General features: G+C 42.1%; 1 protein-coding gene across 2 annotated transcripts in view; it reads left to right on the top strand.

Annotated features, from left to right (window-relative positions):
* The window catches only part of ago3a (argonaute RISC catalytic component 3a), a 39,183-nt gene extending 21,110 nt beyond the window's left edge, over window positions 1-18,073 (top strand). Inside the window, exons 8-19 of one of the 2 annotated variants that reach the window (XM_061050109.1) lie at window positions 413-560; window positions 709-828; window positions 3,008-3,151; window positions 3,970-4,103; window positions 4,789-4,973; window positions 5,509-5,668; window positions 5,913-6,003; window positions 6,157-6,351; window positions 7,366-7,500; window positions 8,105-8,206; window positions 9,877-10,076; window positions 10,225-18,073. In XM_061050109.1, coding sequence (XP_060906092.1) covers window positions 413-560; window positions 709-828; window positions 3,008-3,151; window positions 3,970-4,103; window positions 4,789-4,973; window positions 5,509-5,668; window positions 5,913-6,003; window positions 6,157-6,351; window positions 7,366-7,500; window positions 8,105-8,206; window positions 9,877-10,076; window positions 10,225-10,333 — 1,723 coding nt within the window. In that variant the 3' untranslated portion in view covers window positions 10,334-18,073. The remainder of the gene's footprint in view (window positions 1-412; window positions 561-708; window positions 829-3,007; window positions 3,152-3,969; window positions 4,104-4,788; window positions 4,974-5,508; window positions 5,669-5,912; window positions 6,004-6,156; window positions 6,352-7,365; window positions 7,501-8,104; window positions 8,207-9,876; window positions 10,077-10,224) is intronic. The other variant, XM_061050110.1, reaches the window with a different exon arrangement.
* The last annotated feature ends 6,364 nt before the right edge of the window (window positions 18,074-24,437 follow it).

Genomic DNA, 24,437 nt, shown 5'->3' with positions numbered 1-24,437 from the left:
ATTATACTGTAAGCTGGTCTATTTCTGCTCAGCTGTTATTGTTAGAAATGGTGCAGCTGGCAAAAACATATGACTGTACCACTCTTAACGCATCATTGTTTAGTGTTCCTCTCTTTTTGTATTTTGCCCAACACACTCATAGTAAAGTCATAACTCGCTCAGTAAATGTAGATTTGGTAATTAATTATAGACAATAAAATCCCTTTTTTATTTCAAACAAAACATTCTGTATAACTTCTGTCTTAATCTGACATACATATAGCCTCAATTACTTGGTTAAAATGTGGTTAAATCCACCCTGTTAAATTGTTACAGATTTGTTAAAGATACCATCAAATAAATCAATGTCATTCAGTGTCCTTCAGTGAATTTCTATTTTTTTTTATGCACCTATGATGCTCCTTTCTTGCAGGTTCCCCCTACAGTTGGAAAATGGTCAGACTGTAGAGCGTACTGTAGCCCACTACTTCAGGGAGAAGTACAACCTGCAGCTTAAGTACCCTCACTTGCCCTGTCTGCAGGTGGGCCAGGAGCAAAAGCACACCTATCTGCCTCTGGAGGTGAGACACTAGAAGTTACTAACCTAACTGGAAGTATGATGAAATCTGTGACGTATACTGTCGACTGGGCATGTGCATAAAAAGCTCAAGTAGGCCTAGGAATGTTTCTCCCTGGCTGCAAATAACAGAAATGTTTGTTTTCCTGCAGGTTTGTAACATTGTAGCTGGTCAAAGGTGCATCAAGAAGCTGACAGATAATCAGACCTCCACTATGATCAAAGCCACAGCCCGCTCCGCACCCGACAGGCAGGAGGAGATCAGCAGGCTGGTGAGTGTGGGGACATCAGCTGAGCCAAAATCTCTCTTCTAATTCCTCCATAAACACCCTGACTGAATACTGAAACAACACCAAGAGGAATCATGTGCCACCAAATACCCCTTCAGCTTCAAAACACCATAAATTAAGTGGTGTAACGCTCATACACTTTTATACTTGTTACACTTTATTTACCCTAAAATGTTTCTAGTAAGAAGAAATAACATGCACCATTGTTCAAGTAGGTAGGTCTAGTTTGTACTGTGCAAAGTTTAACCTTAAAGCCTTTGTTTGGACTTCTACTTTAAGTCATAGTGTTGACGCAGACAAAGACATGACAAAAAACTCCGTGGCCAGAAACAAGTGTGAATGTTAGCTCAATAACGAAGACTGTGCATGATACATACTTTTACTGAAATACTTGTTCCACACACAGTCCAGCCGTAACAACAACTATCACCACACAAGTGCGCCCCCTTTACCCCATAACCAGTATAGGACATAGCACTTAACATTGAATTCATAGTCTGTGGAATAATTCAGACTCAGCTGTTTGTAAATTTGAGCACCTTAAATTCGATATCATACAGGTGGACACACAACAGTGTTATGAAATGCTCGCGTTGCTAGGCTTTTAATGCCCGGTTGCCATGCTGCGCATCCTGTTATCAAATTGCTTGTTTTGTAATCATCTCTCCAAGATTCCTGTTTTATATCGTTAAAGGAGGCATGTTTTTTGTGAGCATCCATCACATCTGGCAATTAAAAAGCAGCCGTACCAAGGGTCAACAAAATGCTCGAGTAGTAATAGCTTTTGTGTGTGTGTGTGTGTGTGTGTGTGTGTGTGTGTGTGTGTGTGTGTGTGTGTGTGTGTGTGTGTGTGTGTGTGTGTGTGTGTGTGTGTGTGTGTGTGTGTGTGTGTGTGTGTGTGTGTGTGTGTGTGTGTGTGTGTGTGTGTGTGTGTGTGTGTGTGTGTGTGTGTGTGTGTGTGTGTGTGTGTGTGTGTGTGTGTGTGTGTGTGTGTGTGTGTGTGTGTGTGTGTGTGTGTGTGTGTGTGTGTGTGTGTGTGTGTGTGTGTGTGTGTGTGTGTGTGTGTGTGTGTGTGTGTGTGTGTGTAGACTGAAAAGACGGCCTCTGGCAACCATCAGATTAGCAATGCACATTTTCGTACCTGTTGTTCCCTTATTAAACCTTGTCTCCTTATCTCTTCACTCAGCAACAAAATAACTGGACTGGCTTTCAGGAAGTGATTGTAGACAAGACTGTGGTGGCGTTTTCATTTAGATGCACTGTCGCTTCACACTGACAGGCCGAGTGTGGGTGGAGGAGACGAGGTAGAGAGACGAAACGGTACAACACGAGCAGATAAGCAGTGTCTGTCAGAACTCCAAAATGAAGCACTTTGTACGGAGGCAAGCACGATAGCCATCACCTTCAAAAAATATATACATAATGTGCCCACTGAGCTGATGCCTGACTTTACATCCCATCTTAAGATCAAACAGTTCTGTGTCATAATAGGTGGATTGTGGTCCTAATGTAAACCTTTGGAGAAGTAATTGTATACACAAGTGTTTCTCAAGGCAATAATAAGAGATTTATGAGATTATTTTTTGGGGGAAAATAACTTTAGTTGCCTTCAATATGTTGCCATTTTATAAAAGGTTACAGCCAGCAGCTGGTTAGCTTTCCATCAAGACTGTTAACAAGACTGAAACTCTTTTTCACTCTGATTTTTGGAGCAGGTTGTACTGGCTCCATACTGTACTTGTCCCTTCACAAGTAAACATGAAATAGATTAATAAAACAGAGATTGCTTGATTAGCTAAATGTGTGCAGCACTTGAGTCAAATAGAAATTTCCCCCATGGGGAAAATAAAGTGCATCGTATCCGATCGTACCTGATCCTAAGTGATGGTTACTTGTCGTCTATTAGTGAGTTTTAGAGAGCTGGATTAAATTACCTTTTACTACTGTTTTCAGTCTTTACACTACTCTAAGTTTACTAGCTGCTGGCTGTAACCTTATGTATCAAAACATGTTGAATTATTCCAAACAAGACACACTGAGTGGTTGGTAGGTTGATGGAACTTCACTTTAAACTATATTTTTTGTGCTACAGTGGTTTTATCACTATGCTGTCATTTAACACCGCAGCCTGACCAATCTCTGCATCTGTTTCCCTCTGCAGGTGCGCAGTGCCAACTACGAGGCAGACCCATTCGTGCAGGAGTTCCAGTTCAAAGTGCGCGACGAGATGGCCCACGTGACGGGGCGAGTGCTACCCGCCCCCATGCTGCAGTACGGCGGCAGGGTGAGCACAGAGCACTTTATGGTACCCTTCCTTTAAATCACGCCCATTCTCTCTGTTTGTCTGACACGCTGCCCCCTCCGCCCCCTCCTCAGCCCTTTACTCCACACTGTCTCTAAGGGGAACTAACTCAAGCTTCTGTTTGCTCTCCATGGTGTCTTCATGGTGTTTTGGCTTTTTTTTGTGGTTTGGTCTCAGTGATGCAAATAATAATTCTACCTTCACAGATTTTCAGGAACAAAATCAAAACACAACAACAAACAGTAAAAATAATGAAATCAACCAAATTTAGAGAAGAAAGGTGCTGATTGAAGCTACTCACTGAGACCGAACCACTATGCTGATTAACGTTTGTATACCTTCTCTGAGGTGACACACCTTTGCTTTTGTACACTTTGGTGAGCATGTGTTGCTGTGAAATATGGCATCGTCATATAAACACCAATTTGTGCTGAACATACCACAGATTCCACCACACAGTGCATCACACTACTTTGCAATACAAGTCAAGATTCACTTTAAATCCTTGTGATAATATTTACATATAAATAGTTAGTGATTTCCTCTTCAGTCTCTAATGTACCATAAATGTTTCACTACTTAGAGGCTGTATGCATGCTTCTGTTTACTTCCACATTGTGAGTTTTTGTGTTTAATTGAGTGTTAATACATTTTGGTTTGGATGAAGGCTGTGTGGATTCTGTGGGTTCTCAGAAAGTAAGCTTGTGTTCGTATGCGAGTGCGTCTTTCTGCAAGTGTGTGTGTGTGTGTGTACAGTATGTCATTGACTGTTTGCCCACATAATCATGAGTACATGTGGTGAGACTGCAATGTTGTTTCAGAACCGCACCGTGGCCACGCCCAGCCACGGGGTGTGGGACATGAGGGGGAAGCAGTTCCACACCGGGGTGGAGATCAAGATGTGGGCCATCGCCTGCTTCGCCACACAGCGGCAGTGTCGGGAAGAAATCCTTAAGTAGGATTACTTGCTGTTATCTATCTCTATTGAATTTTTTAAGTTTCTTTCTGAAAGTCTGGAGCCACTTCAGTATAATGAGTTCATTTTTGATAGGAGACACTTATTGGATTACTGTTCAAATTACTTTTTGCCTTTCTTAGTAATCTGTGATGTTGATGGAGATCATTTGTATATTTTTGTCTTCACATAATATAAACCGTCATAAATGATCATTTATGTGATTACTACAAGATGGTTAACATCTCTTATTTCAGACATGAAGATTCTGTTAGCCCGTCAATTTCTTTGTGACTTTTTAGCTGAACATCAAAAATTCATAAATGAGGCACATTGAACATAACAGAAATAACTATTTCAGAGTTGCAAACAAGTAAAAAGTTTCTCTGCAGTCCCTGCAAAATGTTTAATATGCCGTAAAAACTGCAACCTGCCTCGTGCTGCATTGCAGAGAGAATCATTTTTTTCTGTAATGGAAAAATGAAATATTCGCTTGAACTAGATTTTTGGCAATGTGGTATTAAAAAAGATAAAACATTTACATTTTTCATGTCAAACATGCAAAGTAAGCAGTTGACCAGACGTCTTTATCGCTAAGCTGTTAAGGCCTCAGTCTACACTATTGATGACAATTGACTCCACTATTGTAAAATACTTTCTTCCCTCCTGCTGCCTCCTTGTTCAGGGGTTTCACAGACCAGCTGCGCAAGATCTCAAAGGATGCTGGGATGCCCATCCAGGGCCAGCCATGTTTCTGTAAATACGCCCAGGGAGCGGACAGCGTGGAGCCCATGTTCAGACACCTGAAGAACACCTACGCCGGGCTGCAGCTCATCATCGTCATCCTGCCGGGAAAGACTCCCGTCTACGGTCAGAAAACTGCTCGAAAATGAATATTGTATTAGAGTCTATAGATGAGCTTGTGGTTTAGACAGCGTGGAAGCACTAATGCTATTCTGGGAGGGAGTGCTGATGCAATAGTCTCCCCTCCACGGCTTCACAAATGTGTGTCAATAAAAGAACCATGTTGAGGAGAAAGAGGAGAATGCTCTGCACGCTCGGTTACAAAATAGCCTTTCCCTGTATCCTTCTATTTTTACTCTTGGCATATTTTCTCAGACTGTTCTGATACCTGCTTGTATTCTTTAATCCTGACTTGTTTCCATGTATGACTGCTCTCCTGTATCTTTGTTTCTCTGGCAGTTAATTATGAAGCCCTGAACTAGCTCACTGATCAAGGGCCCAAAGTAATCCACTATGATTTATAATTCTCACTAATTCGGTCAAACATTTTAAGATCTGACATTACCATTACAATATCAGCTGTTTCTGCACTTTCAATCTTTGAAATCCTGCCCTATGTTAACTTTTTTGAGGCTCATTTTCCTTTTGTCACCACCCACAGCTGAGGTGAAGCGTGTGGGCGACACCCTCCTGGGCATGGCCACGCAGTGTGTGCAGGTGAAGAACGTGGTGAAGACGTCCCCCCAGACCCTCTCCAACCTCTGCCTCAAGATCAACGTGAAGCTGGGAGGCATCAACAACATCCTGGTGCCTCATCAACGGTCAGACGCGCTCTCTTTCCCTTCAGATTTAGACAAACAGTACTTTAGTGTTCAAATGTTTGCTGTCCGTTATATGGATCAGAAACATTTATTTGCAACATGTAAACACGACATTTTTACCAACATTAAAGCAACATACACGTCATTGTTAACAAACCTGACGCCAGTGCAGCAAAACTGTCTTTCTAAATGTTGTAATGTGACTAAGTGTAATCTAAGTATTTGTTGTTTCTCTCATCAACAGACCATCAGTGTTTCAGCAGCCGGTTATCTTCTTGGGCGCAGACGTCACACATCCGCCCGCTGGTGACGGGAAGAAGCCTTCGATTGCAGCAGTGAGTTTCTTTTTCTTGTTTCCTCCTCACCTCATTGGCTTTCAGCAGCTGTATCTGTCATTCACTATCGTTGTTAATGAACATTTCTATCTGATTCTTCCACTTTTCTTCCTCTCTCCTTGACTCCCAACCCTCCCCCCCTCTCTTCTCCAGGTGGTTGGCAGTATGGACGCCCACCCCAGCAGGTACTGTGCCACTGTGCGGGTCCAGAGGCCGAGGCAGGAGGTGATCCAGGACCTGGCCTCCATGGTGCGGGAGCTCCTCATCCAGTTCTACAAGTCAACCCGCTACAAGCCCACCCGGATCATTTTCTACAGGGACGGAGTTTCAGAGGGCCAGTTCAGACAGGTCAGTCCCCACTTTCGATTACAAAGAATCAATCAACAGCAGAAGTCCAGCTAAGTTTGGCTTACATGCTTATTTTTGACTGTGATTTAGATATTTAACACATGAACAGTACATTCTGGTCTTTAAAGATGTGTTTGCCTCGGCTGGCAGGGCACATCAAATCTACCGTATTCCACACATTTGTTTCAGTACATTTCCCTGAGAAAAATTCTATCAACTAAATATATACCGGTAATACATATAGCTGGTCATGTGGTAGGGGAGGTAAAAGCAGAGTTGCAGGTGCCTGGCTGGGCAGCATGGGCAGAACCTGTGTTTGTTGGGGTGGCAGGGCTGTTTGGGTTGCTGTGGCAACCAGGGGCCATGTGGCAGGTTGTGTAACTTATCAGTGGTGCATGGGGGCGTGGTTGGGATGGGGAGGGGTTCTTCACTGAGCACTTGTCCTCTTTATTTTCTAATCTTTTTTTGTATTATTTTTCAGTTTCTGTATTTGTTTTTCTATCTTCTTCTTGTTTTAATTGTAGCTGATGTCCCACACGGTAAACAGTGGCGCGTGGTGGCTGGCGTTCCTGTGGGCGCGTGGGCGTGTGTGCGCTTCAGTGTATGTTTGTGTGTATCAGCCCGCCTGGTGAAGCTCGTACATGCAGGCAGCAGAGAAGCAGGAGGAAGAAGCAGCTTCATCAAAACGCTGTGAAAACTCTGCATAGTTTTTCTTAAGACATACTTTACAAACATTGCCATGTGGGAGAATGGCTCTCTGGGATTTAGTTGCCAAATAAAATTGTTTGCATTTGGTGCTTGGTGGGTGACCATTTCAAGCCCTGTCGCTGTGTAAACACATGTGACTAATGACCCATATAGATCATCCTTCTTTGAAACTAAACTGACAGTTACACAATGCACAGTACACAATGATAAAGGGATACATATTGTGAATACATTAAAAGTTAATACTTTTCAAGGACACCTTTTATGAACATTTCAAACTACATTTCTTTTGTCTTTCTACCTCAGGTGCTGTATTATGAGCTGCTGGCCATCCGTGAGGCCTGTATAAGCCTGGAGAAGGAGTACCAGCCCGGCATCACCTATATTGTTGTGCAAAAACGCCACCACACACGCCTCTTCTGTGCCGACCGCAACGAGAGAGTGAGTCCACATGACTGATGCACACATACACACACGCACACTCTTTCTGAGAATGGCAGAGCGATGTTTCCCCATTAAAGTCAGTACAGTCTGTTATGTGTTGTTCCATATTCTGCTTTATGATCCAAGCCCGCATGTTAAGTACTCAAAATGGCTCTCCTTAATTACCTTTTGTCAATTGCACCGTTCGCCCTCCTAACCCCTATAATTACGTTCGATTAAAGCATTAGGGCCCGATGCAGGCCGAGAGCTGTGGAGTGGCACTCAAGGCCATAGGAGTAAGACTCGGCCACTAACAACCTTATTTTCAGTGCAGGCACTTCCATACAGAGCATTAGGCTCTCTGGGGCATTAGGCCTTTAATTGGTTGATTGGGAAGCACTTGGTAAAGCTTGGCCTGGGTCAGTCCATCAGCTAGATCTTGCTCACATTATTTGAATTTTTGCTGCTCATTTAGTGCTTTCAAAGCATGTTTTTCTGCTCTCTTTTTTCACCTTTTTCCATTTTCTCTTACGCTTGTTTTGGCTTTCACGGTGACACATGGTTGGAAAAAGCGGAAAAACTTTACCTGGGACTAACTGACCTTAACTCTGCTTCTTTTCAGGTTGGACGCAGTGGAAACATTCCTGCTGGTACTACTGTGGATACGGACATCACGCATCCCTATGAGTTTGACTTTTACCTCTGCAGTCACGCTGGAATACAGGTCAGAACAACCTCTCGTGTTCTCTGCCTCTCTCCACATTTGAACACTGTGAGCCTCTGCAGAGCGAAGCATTGTTGAAAAAAAGGTAGTAAACAAGATTTGGAAATTAAATGCAAGGCTGCAAGAGAAAAATGAAATATTAGCTTTTTTCCTCTCTGTATTTGATCCATTGTTAGATCTCTCAAGAATTGCACACTTACCCCAGAGTTTTATAGATCTTAATCCAACTTAATCGAGCTACAACAAATAATAACATTTGTTCTTTCTAATGTGGAATGGAGCTTAACTCAATTAAATAAACAGCTTCACAAAGTGTTATATGAATATGTGTAATATTCTTACTGAAAGTTATATAATAAGGAAATCAAAATAAGGGACTGAATTCAGCAACCCTGTCCTCCAGCTAGCCATCTTTTAAAATCTCCTCCCTAGTATTCAAACTAAGACAGCGAGGTTCTGCAACAGCGCTTTCCTCTCAAACTATGAAATACCTGGTTGATTTAATTCTTGCCCTTAAGACACAGTAACTACACAGAGATATACATCGTCTACATGAAACATCCTCGTTGGAAAACGTATTCATTCTATTATATTTGATGTGCAGTTCTGGGCTAAAGTCTAAGGCCACCACTAGCATTGTTAAAGCACATCTTAATGACCATCAATCTCATCAACCCGTCTCTTTATTACAATACATCCAGAAAATCCAGGAAATATGTACATGAAATAAAAGAAACACATTTCAGAACCAAATGGCTGCTATGTACAAAAGTCAGTATTCAGTACCTCTGCACTTGGCACACCTTGAGCTCTTCTTTGGGGATAGAGTCTTGAAGTTCTCAATATGTAAGATTTCTACTGAACAAAATATGACCTTACTCTATCATCAGACATTAAGAAAACATGCTCTGTTGAAGAGCTGGCTTCTCTGACAACAATGCAGCAGACAGTAAGTCCTCCTAAGTTTTTCTTCTGGTCCAGAATGCTCTGTATTTGTTTGGACCAGAGAATGGAGGCGGTTTTAATGCTCTCTTCGGTTTGCCTGGAAAACGGCAAACCAACAGGTGTTACAGCGGGCAAGAAAATGGGTTCGGAAATAACTGATTCTCTCCGATCTAAAAAGCCTCATTCTTCTAATGAGCTCCACGACTAGAAACTTTAGAAAATGAAGAGAGGTTGTTATAACACAGAAAGGTTTACAGACTGATGCAGAGCTGGCTAAACACTGAAGCTTCTTTGTCCGCGACATGGCAACTCGTGTGCACATCAACTCCAGAGAGGAGGGGGGCGGTGGGAGACTGCTCTCTCCATTGTTTTGAATTTGGACTGCAGTACCCATTTGAAACACTAGATGTCAGAGTTACTGCTTCTTTATCTTCTAGTTTATGATACCAGGCTTCTTCAGCACTTCTCTGAGTTCTTCATCAGATTAAGGCTGTCTTCTATTTCTTTTTCTGTCCAGGTGATCCCATACTGTCTCTATATAATGTCTCTGTTTTATTTTTTACCTCTTTGTCTCAAGGTAGTTCTGTGATTTCCTGAGGTTTCTGTTTTCTTTCCATTTGTTAGACCACTTGAGCAGGTTCCTATATTTCTTGTTAAAATGTAAATGAAACATTGTATCTTTAAACTAATAGTCATACAAAGTGGAATTTAATTTCCTCCTCCAGGGCACCAGTCGGCCCTCCCACTACCACGTTCTGTGGGATGACAATTGTTTTACCGCTGACGAGTTCCAGCTGCTCACCTACCAGTTGTGCCACACTTACGTGCGCTGTACCCGCTCGGTCTCCATCCCTGCGCCTGCCTACTACGCCCACCTGGTGGCCTTCCGCGCCCGCTACCATCTGGTAGACAAAGAACACGACAGGTGAGGAGTGGAAGGCTTTTCTTTTCTTCTCTGGGTGTAAAGGTCGTGAACTCTGAGGGTGTCTTGTGTTACTTGTTGTTTTCCTGCATACATGTCATTGTTGTTTGTTACCCATCCTAAAACGGCACCTCTCCTGTCCTGTCTGCAGCGCTGAGGGCAGCCATGTTTCTGGTCAGAGTAACGGTCGGGACCCCCAGGCGCTGGCCAAAGCTGTTCAGATTCACCACGACACCCTGAGGACCATGTACTTCGCCTGAGCACCACCAACCCCTCCCCAAACCATTGCCACATTTTACACACACAAGAAAAAGAAATACACACTGACACAACTGTGCACGCCTGGCTTGCCAGTCAAAGAGTCCTCATAGGTGCAAGTCCCCCAACCCAACACACACACACACACACACACACACACACGCCTAGTCAATCCGGACCTGACACTGTGCAGAGGAGAGCAGGGAGGAACGAGGGGAGGAGGCACCCCCACACTGGACTGAGGATGCAAAAGCTGCTTTAAATACAAACAAGACAGAAACTCAGCACTATTATGCAATATTTAACCAGCCAACCAGTTTGTTTTCTCCCTCATCAGGCCCCCTTTGTTTTACCCCTTCCCTCTGTTTCTCCCCCGTTTGTCTCCTTTACTTATGGCCTGATGGTTGTTCTGTTTTTATTTTATTTTCCCTTTTCTTTTAGCTCAACCTCTTTCTCTAGTCTATTAACGTGCTCCTTTGCCATCTACAGTACCTCAAGTCAGTCAGAGCAGCAGCACTTTTACATTCTGCCAGTTAAACTGTCGTTTGTTGAATCTCTCCGGTGTTAGAAACGAGAAGAGAGCGAAAGGAAGGGTCTGAAGATGTTTCGTGTTAGATTTATGTTGTGTTTTTTATTCTATCGGACTCGAGTCATCCAAGCTACCACTTTTATTGTCCCCTTTCCATCTCTTTTTTTGTCTGTTCTGTCACATTATAGTGTGTGAAAGCAAGAGTTTACTTTGAGCACACTGCCACCTGTTGGCGACGAGGTATACATGCCCCCTTAAAATCACAACAAAGAGTTACACAATCAGTTGTGATTGAACTAAAACAGTCGGCTGTCTCATTGAAACAGAGTCACCCCATAGTGGCTGATGTATCAATTACTCTACAGTATGTATTTCATTTAAAGTATAACACTGTTATTTAATTCAGTTTATTTTTTCTTCTACATTATGTGAAACATTTTATGATTTTTTTGATTAATCATTTAAACCATGCAAGCTTATTTTTTATTCTCATTCCTTATTAGTCTGCATGCTTTTATCCCCCCTCGGTGCTTTTTTATCACATTTCTCTCTGTTGTGTTTGAGATGGTGGGTGAATCGAGATCACGTCGACGGTTTCCTCTAGTGCAATAATCAGGCGGAACGAAGGGAGGAGGATTGTAGGGGACTTTGGCCCAAGAGTTTGGGCACTTTCATGAATTGCTCCGCTGTGAGACGATTGATCAGCGCGTTGTACGATATTGTCCTTGCCGTTGGGCAAAAAAAACAAAAAAACAACAACCCTGCAGTTCTCATGTTTTTACTTGAATTGAAAGGATGTTATGGACCTCTGTGGTTGGAGGAGACTTTTACTATCACCAGGTGTTATTTCCGAGGTTTGTTAATGAGGCTGATTTTCTTCATTCTTGAGAATAATGAAGCTTCTCATGTAACTGCAGCAAAGTGGAGAGAAAAAACAAAAAGGCCATAAAGAGATAGTATTCAAGTGCCTGGTGGAGGTTAAGTGTTCAGTGGTTAAAAGTAAATAACTATTGGAGCCTATGTCAGCGGGGTTAAATAACCAAGAAGCATATTCCAATAAATGGACAGCATAAGATTTGTTTTGAAAGTTCACCCGATGCCTCTTGTTCCTCTCAACAACTGTCTACTGACTTTTCTAAACATCTCATTCAATCATCCTACAATCACTGTGTGTGTTGTGTTCGCCTATACAGCAGTGTTAGCTGTGTTAGTGGCTTTGCCGAGTTGTCTTTTTGCCTAATCTTAGCCAGACATGGATCCAGCTGCTACAGTGCGCTCGTACCTAAAAAATGACGGGGGGGGGGGGGGGTTTCATGGGTAATGGAGTCAGCCTTGTCATCATTATGAGTCTTTCAATAATCAGTTTCATTTGTCGTGGACAAGGTTTACTCCCTGCCCGTGAAACCGTCTGAGAGTTGGCTCCAGATTCAAGCGGAGGAATTCAGCAAGTGGCCGATATGTGACGATATGAAAACGTGTATCTGGATTGTGTTCGGCCACTTGGCTCCTCTGTGCTGCTGAAGCTTGTTTCGGAGGGGGAGGGTTTTTTTTAAAAGTAATCTGCACTAAAAGAAGCTGTGTTTAGGGCGTGAACACAGGCGTGGTGCTACTCTGTCTGAAGCTGAACCTTTTTGTGAGACTCGAGATGAGCAGGTGGGAAAAGGTAGAAGATGGAAAAAAAGCCTCACTTACATAAAGGCAGGAGAACGTGCTGTGGTCAGTGCAGGGGGGAGGGAGGGGGAGCTCTAGATTGAGGGATTTCACTCTGTAGTTCTGATCAGAAATAATGTAGAAACGGTACACATGTGGACGTGTCCCCCTCGGAGACTTAGGGTCCTACACTTGGACTGCCTTTCATTGGCCAGTGGGTTTGAGCCTTCATGATTTCACTCATATCTGAAAGCCTTTATAAAAAAAAAAGCCAGATGAAAGTATATTTGTACATTTTAAATTATCTAATGCACACCACTTATTTTTGCTAACAGAATTGAAAAAAAAATGTAGTCTAAAAAAATATTAATCTTAGTAAAAACATGTATCCTGATAAGTAAAAACAAAAATGTAATAACAAAGTTTTATTATCGCAATAGACTGTTGACTTGTTCCTGTGTCACTGTGGTGTACGTGTGAACAGTGGTGGGGTTGTCGTGTTTGGACTGTCAAACTGTTATCGATCGGGATGTGGACTCAAACCGCCTCGTGCTTTCATGTTTGGATAAAAAAACTGCGAGATATTGACAGTTATTTTTCTTCTTTTTTTTATTTTGGTAGATGGTCATACTTGTTGGAGGTTTGTTGTCGAGGAGAGAGGAAATATCACAAACTGCACTGCAGGAGGCTTTTTGTATTTAGAAACAACATGTTAAGTGTCGACAGGAGAAGACGAATAGTTAATGTATGGAGCTCCTGCTCTTGAATGTTTTCTTCAAATGGTGCTGATGCCTGCTCCTTATCACGCCTGAAAAAGGAACGGGCGAGTGACTTTTTCAAAGTGGTTGTCCATCGTCTTTGAGGACACGTTTGATCAAACAATGTCCTAACAAGGGGTAGTAGTTCTCCATTTCTTTTCCCCTTTGTGTTAAATCCTCGGTGGGGGGATTTTACCTCCGGATTGCAACCTCTGTTGCTTCCTCAGACTCCGAGTCACTTCATGTCCTCGCAAAACACAAAGACTCAGCCTCCCGGTAAATCTGCAGTGTGACAAAGCCTGTAATCTTATTGTTGCTCGCTTTCCTCTTTTGCTCCCAAACATTTACTCCCAATGTGCCAGAGGAGTACATTCCACGGCCGTACAATCCCCCCCCCCCCCCCCTCCCAGGGAGGCAAAGACTGATTAAAAGCTGAAGGACAATAGTGTGGTCTCGTCAGTGAGATAAAGTCGATTCAGTTCATTCAAGGATGTGTGATTTTAGAAGGAATATAAGCTGACTGATGATGAATATTTTGTGGCAGGTTGTGTTGAAAGTGTTGATGGTTGACTGTAAAGATTTGACTCCATTAATAACTCACTTACTCTGCTGTCTGTAATGGATGTTCAGTATGTGTATGAACTACACTCTCGAGGGCCGTTGAACACATGTTTACATAGCAGATGTGTTTGCCTCGCGCACAGCTGAAATGTCATGAGCTCTGCTTTGCAAATATTCGCTTGTAGTGAAGTGACCTAACACGAGAGCGGCCATTCAGGGTCTGTGGCAGTGAGCGCTCGGAGGGAAGACGTAATGTATGTGTCTCGTTTTTCTCTCTTTGTTATACAGCCGGGGAATAGATTTGTTTGTTTTTCCAATTCTATTAAAAAAGACTTGTTTGAGTTGACTGAAATGAAAAGGACACACATAGCTTGCGGCTAGCTGTGACCTTTGGCTCTCAATTAGGATAGCTAACAGTAAAGACAAGTCTTGGAAAAACAAAACATTTTATCCAGAAAGTGACGGAGGCTGGTGCTGACAAATCGCCAAATTACCTTTTGAAAGGTCAGTGTCCTGATTTCAAACGAGTTAAGGTGTATTTCATTTTGAGAAATGGATCAATAAATCTCAGATTTGAGTTGCAGTGGAAGGTAGCAATGGAGTGAGAAAAAGTCCACAGAAAGTGCCTTTCCTCTTGATGGTGCTGTAAACTGAAAGATAAAAACAAAATCTCCTTTTCAAGAACATATTGCAGTGCAGGAACGGCTGCATCTACACACTCTTTTTTTTTTTTGTTTGTTAGAGAGATGGCAATGCAAACTCGTGTTTGTTGTTTTTAGAACTAAAGTCTACAGATAAATAATAGATTTTTAAAAAAGCCAAGTATATGGTTGTGGTTGAGCTTTCGCTTCCTAGTGCATTCAGTGTCTTGGACCAATGGTGTCGATGGTACAGTGAAATGTGTGTGAGATAAGAGTGGGTGGTTTGAGAGGTTTGTTGGGGTTCGTTTTAGAAGACACTAGGGTGACACGGCCCTGCCCAAGAATGACAAACATAGCACAGCACTTTACAGACTGCCACTCCCACTCAGACACACACGCCCAAGAGGTTTCCCTCCAATTCCTGATCTCCTCCTCTTAAACCAGGGGGACGAGAGGATGCCAACCTCGGATGAAAACGAGGAGTCGAAAGGGACTCGTGTGTTACCAAACAGAAGCGGCCCGTTGTTCAAAGTGTGCCTCATGCTCTTGTGACTTTGTCAGCGGCTCGCTTGCCTTCGGGTGGAGGATTCCCTCCGGTTAACTCTGCTGGACATGTATGTACAGCTTGGGCTGGGTGTCAAAACATGATATCGGTGCCTCCCGATTAAAAAAAATGTAGGAGACTTACATTTTTTGAAAAGTCTTGTATTTTTTACTGAAGTATATTCTGACTGAAGTATCGAGATTTTCTCCTTGAAGGGCATTTTAAGAATAAAATTAGCATAAGTAGGATGTAAAAAAAGTTTGATTTATGGTAAATAAATGATGAGTTGTTCCGATAATGATACTAGTGACAATATCTCATTCCATCTAAAATACAGTATCGGTATCCTCTTCTCCCAAAACTCAAGTAATTTTAGTAATTTATCAAGCAGCAACAGTACAGCGCTATGATGCAAATGTTTTTTAATCACACTGGTATCTGAGGGGGTTCTCGGGTATCAGGTGATACTTAGGTCTAGTTATCGGAAAGGAAAACCTGGTATTGGAACATCTGTATTAGTTTTATCGATTAAATAAAACGCAACCAGAGTCAGTATTTAAAGTGTTCCCATGACGCCCAGCCCTAGCAGCAGCAGCAGCAGCAGCAGCAGCCCCTTTCTCATCTTAGTGCCCTGCCTTGTGTCCTGCCTCTGATGGAGGGAAAATGTGCCCCAGCAGTCCTGAGCAGGGAGGGTGACGACTGAAAAGTTTGAAGGGTGGTCTGTAGTTCTGTGGGTACCTTTACAGTCCAGGGGATGGGGATGGGGAGGGGATGGGGATGGGGATGGGGAAGGGGGGATGGGGAGGGGGGGGGGGTGTAATCTTTACAAACACTGCACCTCACTTACCTTGGTATGCTGCATCTGTTATACTTCATGAAAGAAAAAAAAACCCTGCAAACTGCTTTTATTATGACATATAATGCTTGAGTAATGCCTGATTGCGATATTCTTATACAGTAACTATTTTAGAGTTGAATAAGTATAACTGTAAAAAAAAATATTCTGTTTTTGTCTTAACACTTATCTGAATTTGACGAAATGTTCTTGAGCCGACTTTTGTTTTTTTTTTGTTTTTTGTTGTCCTATTTAAATGTGTTGTTTCTTTCAAATTTATATAAGAAATATATTATGTGCGGAATATTTTATGGTGTATTTATTGAGAGTGTGCGTTCAAGCGGCTGGAGTCTCCGCATCGTATTGCAGCATGGTGGGGGCGGAGCCGGGAGTGAAACGAGGCCTTTAGCCCCTCCCCCTCCATGATGACGCCTTATTCTCTTAGACACGCAAGCACAACAATATGGAGGGGGAAGCGAGGTGGACGAAAAGGACAAGGAGGATTTGACCTGGTGATTCAGAGCTGTGTATCATGTTTTTTTTTTTGTTGTTGTTGATATTTGCAGGTCAAATCTTCCTCGTCCTTTTCTCAATATTCTTTTAACCCTCCAGTTTTTTATTTTTTCTTTAACCAACTTTAGAAGGCCAAACGCTAACCCCCACAAGTTGCAGCTGACCTCTGACGAAGGGACCCATTTCTGAACCACACTGACTGAAGTGTCCGATAGCTGACTTTGTTTTTTTTCGTCGCAAGCTGCTAATTGGTACGATAGCCATGTCAATTCCCAGAGCCAGTAGAGAGCAGGCGGGAAAGCAAGAATTCAAGACATCTTCGGATCCTGGTGTAAATCTGAACACGCGTGTTGCTTTTTTCTTTCCTCTTTCAACTCGTCAAGTTTAGTTCTTCTTGTGCCAGAACACCTCACAGCAGTTCAAAAGGTCTCATTCCACAAACACAGAAGACATGCCTCAACCTTAAGTGCGTTCTTACACATTCTACAGATTTCTGTGTTACTTTGCGATGCCCGTGTTTAGTCGCCTACCATGAAAACAAGCTAACGAACATACCGGTCTCGTCATCTCTTTTTTTATTTTGATTTTCTCATGTAAACCACTACTTTTGCTACAGGATTGTAATGTACCAACAATGTATAGGCTTTTTAAAGAAATGACTCTGTCCTGTTTGGAACGAGGTCGGGGGGGTCAAACAGCATTTGAAAAAAATTCTTGGCATTTAAAAAAATAAAAATAAATCAGCAAACACAAAAATGAGGAAGAGGTCAAAACTATTGATGACTTCAAAATCAAAAGCTGGTTATTGTTTTATTTCTATGGAGCCCCTGGAGGGACATGGAGGGTAAAAATGAAGGTTAATCCCAAGAAAGTTTTAACGATGCAAAGAGACAATTGCAAGAAGTGCTCTCCATGTCTCTCTGTGGGCTCCATGTTTTTCCACTGATGGCAAATCCAAAGAGCAGTATTTTCAGATACAGTTTGACCCGGGTGCTGGATTACAGAGACCTGTGCCTGTATAATGAACCAAGGATGAGTTCTATTGTCATGAATTTCTTTCCTTTTTTTAAACTGTTTTCATTGGTTGTCCCTCACCCAATCAGAGGACCAGAGACATGGAGCTTTTTGAGTGCTGTCCCTCCTGTTACAAAGTTGAAATAGAAACGGCCCTCTGTCCTCGTCTATCGACGTTTACTGTAATGTTTACCCCCACGGCTACCACTCGTTTAACCTGTTTTCATGCCATTATCATTCCAATAATGACTCTGAACCAAAAATTGCACAAGAGATTAGGCTCCTGACGCCGTGTTATTCACATGATGGTTTTGAAGACAGATACTCGACAGTGGCCAAGGATTTAACGCCTGTGTGCGCTGATTGTCAGATTGGATTTCCATGTAGCATCTCACTCTTTGTTTCAGTTTTATTTCAAAGTAAAAATCTGGGGCTCTGATACCTCCGAGCGAGGCACCAGCAAACAGGTGTACTATGTACACGTAGAACAGTGAGCCTTCTCCGCACCAGTCGATCCATGTCTCAGTCTCTCTGTGCTGCGAAGTCTCTGTTGTACCAACAGCTCTATTCCTCTACGTTTGAATGTGTCTTTTCTTTTTGTAACTCTCTCTCATAGGTTCGTTGGCCTTTTAGTGTTGCTTTGCTTCAGTTTGGAGTGTATCTTTGACTAATACTTGCAATAAAATGCTTTGCTTTACCCTGGTTGTCTTTGAGTGTAAGAAATATAAATCCATGTAGTTTTGTATGAATAAAGCATAGACTATGTACAAGAAATCAAAGTAGCTGCAGTGAATTATTACCTCATTGGTTGTGGACTTCTGTTCTCAGCCTGCATTCATGTGGTGTCGGACACATCGGGAAAAACACGTTTTGGAAAAATGCTCATGAACGCATGCTCAAGTTGGAACAACAACCCAGAAACTTGAAAAAGAATGAAGCCCCGTTTTCCACCAAGCGGTCAGGCTTGGTTTGGTACGGTAAACCCTGATCTTGCTCTCGTTTCCGCAGCCTAACCGTACCTTAACACATCACTAAATCACAGCGGCGCGACACCGTGGAGACCAGTGGTTCTCAACTGGTCAAGCCTCAGGACCCACCAACTACTCTTTCAAGACCCAAATTTCTTATATTTTTCAGACAATCAGATTTCAGAAGAAGAATTGTGCAGTTTGGACCTCAAATGGTACAAAGCGTGATAGAATAAAGAAACTGAATGAAACAATTTTTTTTTTTTTTTTAAAAGCGCTTCACAGACAGCATTTTGTTTCGAGGCACACATTCGCGACCCACTGAAAACGTCTCCTCGACCCACCAGTTGAGAATCACTGGTGTAGACGGTCAATAAATTCAACAAAGAAGAAGAACGTGACACAGTAAACAAAGATCAATGATTCCTAGGAAGGTCGTCCACGGAGCGGAGCTTGGCGCTGGCAATAGCTGCAGAAATCAAAAACAGCCTTTAAATTAGTCTCTCCAAATCAACAGGATATTTAAACATCCAGCGTTTTGTGTTTGTCCTTTATTACCGCTGTCGTACAGGAAGTGAGATTCTTTTGACCAATCAATGGACTGCAGTGTGTCTCGACTCTTTTCAATCCAACCTTTAGGGTCTCTCCATAATCATTTCCAGCACAGAGGTTGAAAATGGAGAGTTGCAAAAATGTTTGTCAGGCCAAACCGCTCCTATATGATGATGATGATATGATGGAAGCATCTTTAAATCAAACATGGATTTTATGTTTTTTATTCAGAAACCTGTATTAGTTGCAATCCTGCAAAAATGGGAACAACAAGGGACTCATGTCCATCAATATTAATACTTTAAAAAACACATGATGGTCATCCTTGTGTGCATTTTACTCTACACACCAACACCTAAACAAACACACGCGTGCACACACACACAGAGGTGGACCGGAGATGTGTTCACTAATGAGCTGAAGTGTTTACAGGTGGGGTGTGAGGGTGGAAAGGCACATGGGCTACCTGAACTGTAGTAGGAGTGAGAGGGACTATTGTCAGTCCCTTAAATACACAAAGGTTACATACTTGTTTTGTCTTATTTGACCTCCTTGACTGTGTTGGTGTGTTATAACTCCACATTAGTGCACCTGTTCATAAAGGTCAACCTAATTTACATTATTTTTTTAGTTCGATTTCACACAGTTCACAACAAGGCAAGAGGTCTAACATGCAAACACCTGTGTGGAGATCAGAATCTTTCTATATTTATGATCTGAAATATGAGAAATTGTCAGATTATATTTGAAAACCACAGTGGGATTCTGGTAAAAAAAAATCCCCTCCCTTTCCCTGGTATCTCCACCCATGGACTCTACTGGGAAAACTCAGGGGGGGGGGGGGGGGGGGGGGGGCCTCATTGCATTTAAAGAGACACACACACCAAAATGGAGCGTTCTGAGAGAGCTGGTTTATACAGGGTCACAAACCTCCTCTGGTGCTTGATTCATGTTATATTTTGACCAAAGCACAGCACAGATGTTTCATTTAGACCACAGGGGGACTGTTTGAAAAGGTGGAATAGGAGGATAATATGTCCTCTTTAAGTGTACTCACAGGTAAAACTGTTAAATGACATACAACACAGTTCAAGTGTGAATGATGACTGCTGATTAATGGCCTCTCTTGTCCAATTATTGGTTTACTGATTAACTCAGCTGAAGAGGTACAAACCTGTTTTTTTCTCCTCACAGCGCATAATAATGAGAGCGTATTAATAAACAGCAAACGCTCATCTCTGAGCAGAAACACTTCCAGTCATTAAAAACCCAGAGATGGATGCTCTGTGAGAAACCAGATGCTCTGTAGGCTGAGACTCGACACTGATTAACTGTAATAAACAGCTCCCTGCACACAGCTACATCCTACTGACTACATGATGGTGTTAATTTACCAACATCATTTAGATGAAGAAGGGAAACACTTTAGTCAAACATCCTCTCTGTGGGACTAAAATTACCGGCGTAACGTTTTTTCACCTATTACAGCAGCGGCAAACATTTCATTTCATGGAACATAAATATGCGCAGATTTTTGCCATCAAACATTTTAGGCTTTACCTTTGGCAAATCAGTGATGTCAACATAGAAAAAAATACAACGGCACCTTTGTTGACCACTAGGGGGCAGCAAAGTGTCAGCTCTAGGTTATAGGGTAGGCTGTTTCTAGGTTGACTAAAAGTTAGCCTAAGATGGTTTTTTTTTTAAAAGGTTTTATTTTGGAAGCTTGTTATGCCTTTATTTAGAGATAGGACAGTGGATAGAGTCACAAATTGTCTGATTCAAACCCGGGCCGCCTGCTTGGAGGACTAAAGCCAACGGCAACCGCCATTGTTGGGCTTTAAAATGTTTTTGATGGTACTTTTAATTGTCTTGTCTTGAGAGGTGAAAACAAAAAGATAATCGCTCGACTCTTCCTTTAAAGTGTTTGGAGGGAACACGATGTGACCGACCACATCAGCCAAACGCATTAATGAGAGAGAGAGAGAGAGGCCTTTACCCACTCCAGAGGGAAAAGTCGAACTCTTTAGCAGATAATTGCTCCTCTTTGTCAAACAGCTTGATACTAACTTTGTCTGCCTCTGTCTGGTGCATGACAGCAACTGTGGAGTGGGTTTTCATGTGTTTCTAAAATGAAATAGTTTTCTGTTTTGATTGGTGGAGACTAAGAGTTGAGTCTGAACCAAACATGTTATGTTTAAAAAGCAAACAAGCTGAAGATGCTAAAATGTTCACGAGAGCTCAGAGGAACTCTAAAAATAAATCGTGTGGTGGTTATCCACAGCATGTTTTTTTTAATGCTTTTTTTTTTTTTTTTTTTAGATTTTTTTGGTATTTCTTTGCCTTTATTGTATAGGACAGTGGATAGAGTAGGAAATCGGGAGAGAGCAGGGAATGTGATGCGGGAAAGGAGCCACAGGTCAGACTTGAACCCGCGGTCGCTCGCTTGGAGGACCATGGCCTCCGTACATAGTGCCAGAACTAACCGCTAGGCCATCTGCGCCCCTTTTTTAATGCATCTTTAACATTATTAATTTGCTTGACTTCACACACCTCGTGAAGCCAACATTTGGTTCTGTCTGCAACCGTTTTAAAATCTCACAGCCGCTCTGGCAGTTTGTCAAAACATGTTTTCTTGTGAAACAGAGTCGTACAAGTTAGACTTGAGTTCATCAACAACTGTCACCAAACGATTTACAAAAACCCCCCCCCAAAAAACGAGATCACAGCCAATCCCTGAGGCTGTTTTTAAACCGTCAGAGGTGTTTAATTAAATCATGTCTGAGAATAAAGTTTGTTGGATTGTTTGACGGATCCTTTTAAAAGTCTCTCAGTCACAGCAGGGGCATCTGTCATGTTCGTTAGACACTTCCTCCCTCGCTACGTTACATCATTACCCTAAATCAACTATTGATGCTGCAGCAATTTATGCAGTCAACACTTTATCATAATTACCAAAGCAGCAACATAAATCATTCTGATTAAAGTAAACAACAACTGAAAGTATATGTCAACTTCAATACATCTCTGAATCGCCATTTTTATAAACGGGTTTACAAAGCAGACCAATGTAGAAACAGGTGTCTCTAATAGAGCTGATCACACTGATGAGGTTGAAATGGTACTTATTTTTCTTTCATCCTCTCGCTCATTAAAAGGTTATTTGACTTAAAAACTATCCCAAACAAAAACTCAGACATGTAGCCATCTTTGGTGCTCATTTGCTTTTCTTTTGCTTCTTAGTGTCTGCAGGTTTCCTTCAGTAGATAATGATGATAAACTTCACCTCGACCTCAACCTTGCAGCTATAAATGGAGGCGTTTTGATCAAAAGCAGTCAGGCTCTCTGCTAGAAATCACATGTCTATGTTATACACAGTAACTTTGCACTGCACCTTTTTTTAGGTAACTCTTATTATATTTTAGCTTCTGTTTGAGGTATTTTAATTTCTTTGTCCTGGTGCTTGTGATGTCTTGTGTGAAGAGTTTTGAATTGCCTTGTTGCTGAAATGTGCGATATAAATAAACTTGCCTTGCTTTGCCTTTCCTCATCTTTTAGCTATAACATTTATCTCATTTTTTAAAGATGAATCACCAATTAGAAGTCTTCTTCAACAAAGCAAAAACGTTCATTTAGTAAATGATGGTTGTATGCAGAGAGAAATAAAACAGTATTTGCTTCAGGAAGTGGCTACCTGTGATTGACAAGAGGCTGCCGTGGCTGTTACACTGAAGATAAAGACTGATGATCGACTCAAATCCACGAGGGGAGGGAGAGTCAGAAAACAAGTCATGGTCAATCAACAAAAATCGCTCATGAGTCTTGGGAACAAGAAGGCTGAGATGATGAGACACGAAGGAACACTGAAGAACTGACGACAAGAATAAGGACACACAGGATTTATGTACAAAGACAAATGGAAGACACATGTGAGTCCACTTAAGGCGGGTCTGACTCAGGAGGCGGGGAAAAACAGGGGGGCAGGAATCTGGAAGACAGCCAGGTAAGTCTAGAACTAAAGCATGAAGTGATAAAACAAAAATACATCTATGACATGACCTAATAGGGAGCTTGAAGGTGTTTCACCGGCAGCCTGTCAACCAGGATTAAAAAATGTAGCAACACAAATCTATGGGGTCTAAATATGGCCCCTCCTCCTCCTCCAAACAACCCAGAGATGGCAAAGATCAAAATGCTGAACCCGAGATTAAAAAGAAAAAAAAAATCAAAAGCGGTGGCTGAATCTTTTTGTCTTTTTGAAGGCTAATTCTTCCACATTCATGGCTGACAAGCTGCAGCCTTTTGTTATAAGCATGGTTCTGAGATGCATTTTTTGAAGACCCATTTAAGATTTTTCTTTAGACAAGATCTATATGTTCAAAAAAGGTAGGACCTGAGAACACTTCACATGGTTAAGTTGAGTCAAATACATGACACAAATCTGATAAAAAAAATTCAACCATTATTTACTGTTAAATATCAGCAAAGTCTTTCAAATGAATGAATGCCCGCAGAGTACTGGGCATTCAGAGTTTACCTGTGATCCATCGTTGTCATTGTTTACTTTAAACTATGTAGGGAATCTATGCTCTGTCTGTCTCTTTGGCACCATCAGCATCCTGGATAAACAATGTTTCCTGCAGTTCCACTGCTCACCAGGAGAAGGAGCAGTTCACCAGGAGAAGAATAAGAGTGCCTGTCCTCCGTCAGGACTCATGATGAGCTTAGTGTGTACAGGATATAAAAGGTTGTGTGTGTCCAGAGGTCAGGTACAGAGCGGAGTCACGATGAGGGCTGAATTGGAAACAAAAGGGCCCGGGAGGACAGAGGGAAGTGTGGGCATGTTAGATTGAGACTTTCAGAATCCATCAGGCTGTGTATGGCACGATTCCCAAAGTACTCTGACATCTTTCTCTGTCAGAGCTGCATCTCGACTCTGACGTTTTTATCTTACCTCTAACCTCCAGCGTGGTTTTTGTCAGGTAGGAGGATGATGATATAAAGGGGAAAACAACTTGACTCTCAGGCTGCACACCTCCACCCCCACCACTGCCTCCCCTGTCCCATCTATGACAAATGACTCAAGGCAGAGAGAATTATGTCAACCTGCAAAAGAGGATCCAGCGGCTCCGGAAGAACATCCCAGTCCCAGCACAGGAGCTGGCGTCTGCAGGGCACAGTCAGCAACAAATACTGAATTAATAAGAGCACAGGCTTTTGTGGATGTAAGCATACTTTGTGATTTACTGTCTGCTGACTGAATATTTGGCACTTTTTTTTAAAGGTTTGTGGAAAATGATGAAGTAACCCAGGTTTATTTTGATGCACTTTTATTAAAAGTTCACAAAGAAATACTCAACATTTGATCCAAAATGACAATAACTTATGGAATATTTCGGAAAATTGGCTTTTTCATTTTACTGCTGGGAAAGATATCAGAAGATTTATACCGCCCTTACATATTTTCATTAGATAAATATCTTGCTATAGCCAAAGCTTGCAATGTTGCCAGGCAGGCAATTTCTTCTCGCCCATTTGTGC

This window comes from Labrus mixtus, chromosome 11 (assembly GCF_963584025.1).
Source record: "Labrus mixtus chromosome 11, fLabMix1.1, whole genome shotgun sequence".
Lineage (NCBI taxonomy): Eukaryota > Metazoa > Chordata > Actinopteri > Labriformes > Labridae > Labrus > Labrus mixtus.
Note: the sequence above shows the minus strand (reverse complement) of the source record. Positions and strands in the feature narration are given on the sequence as shown.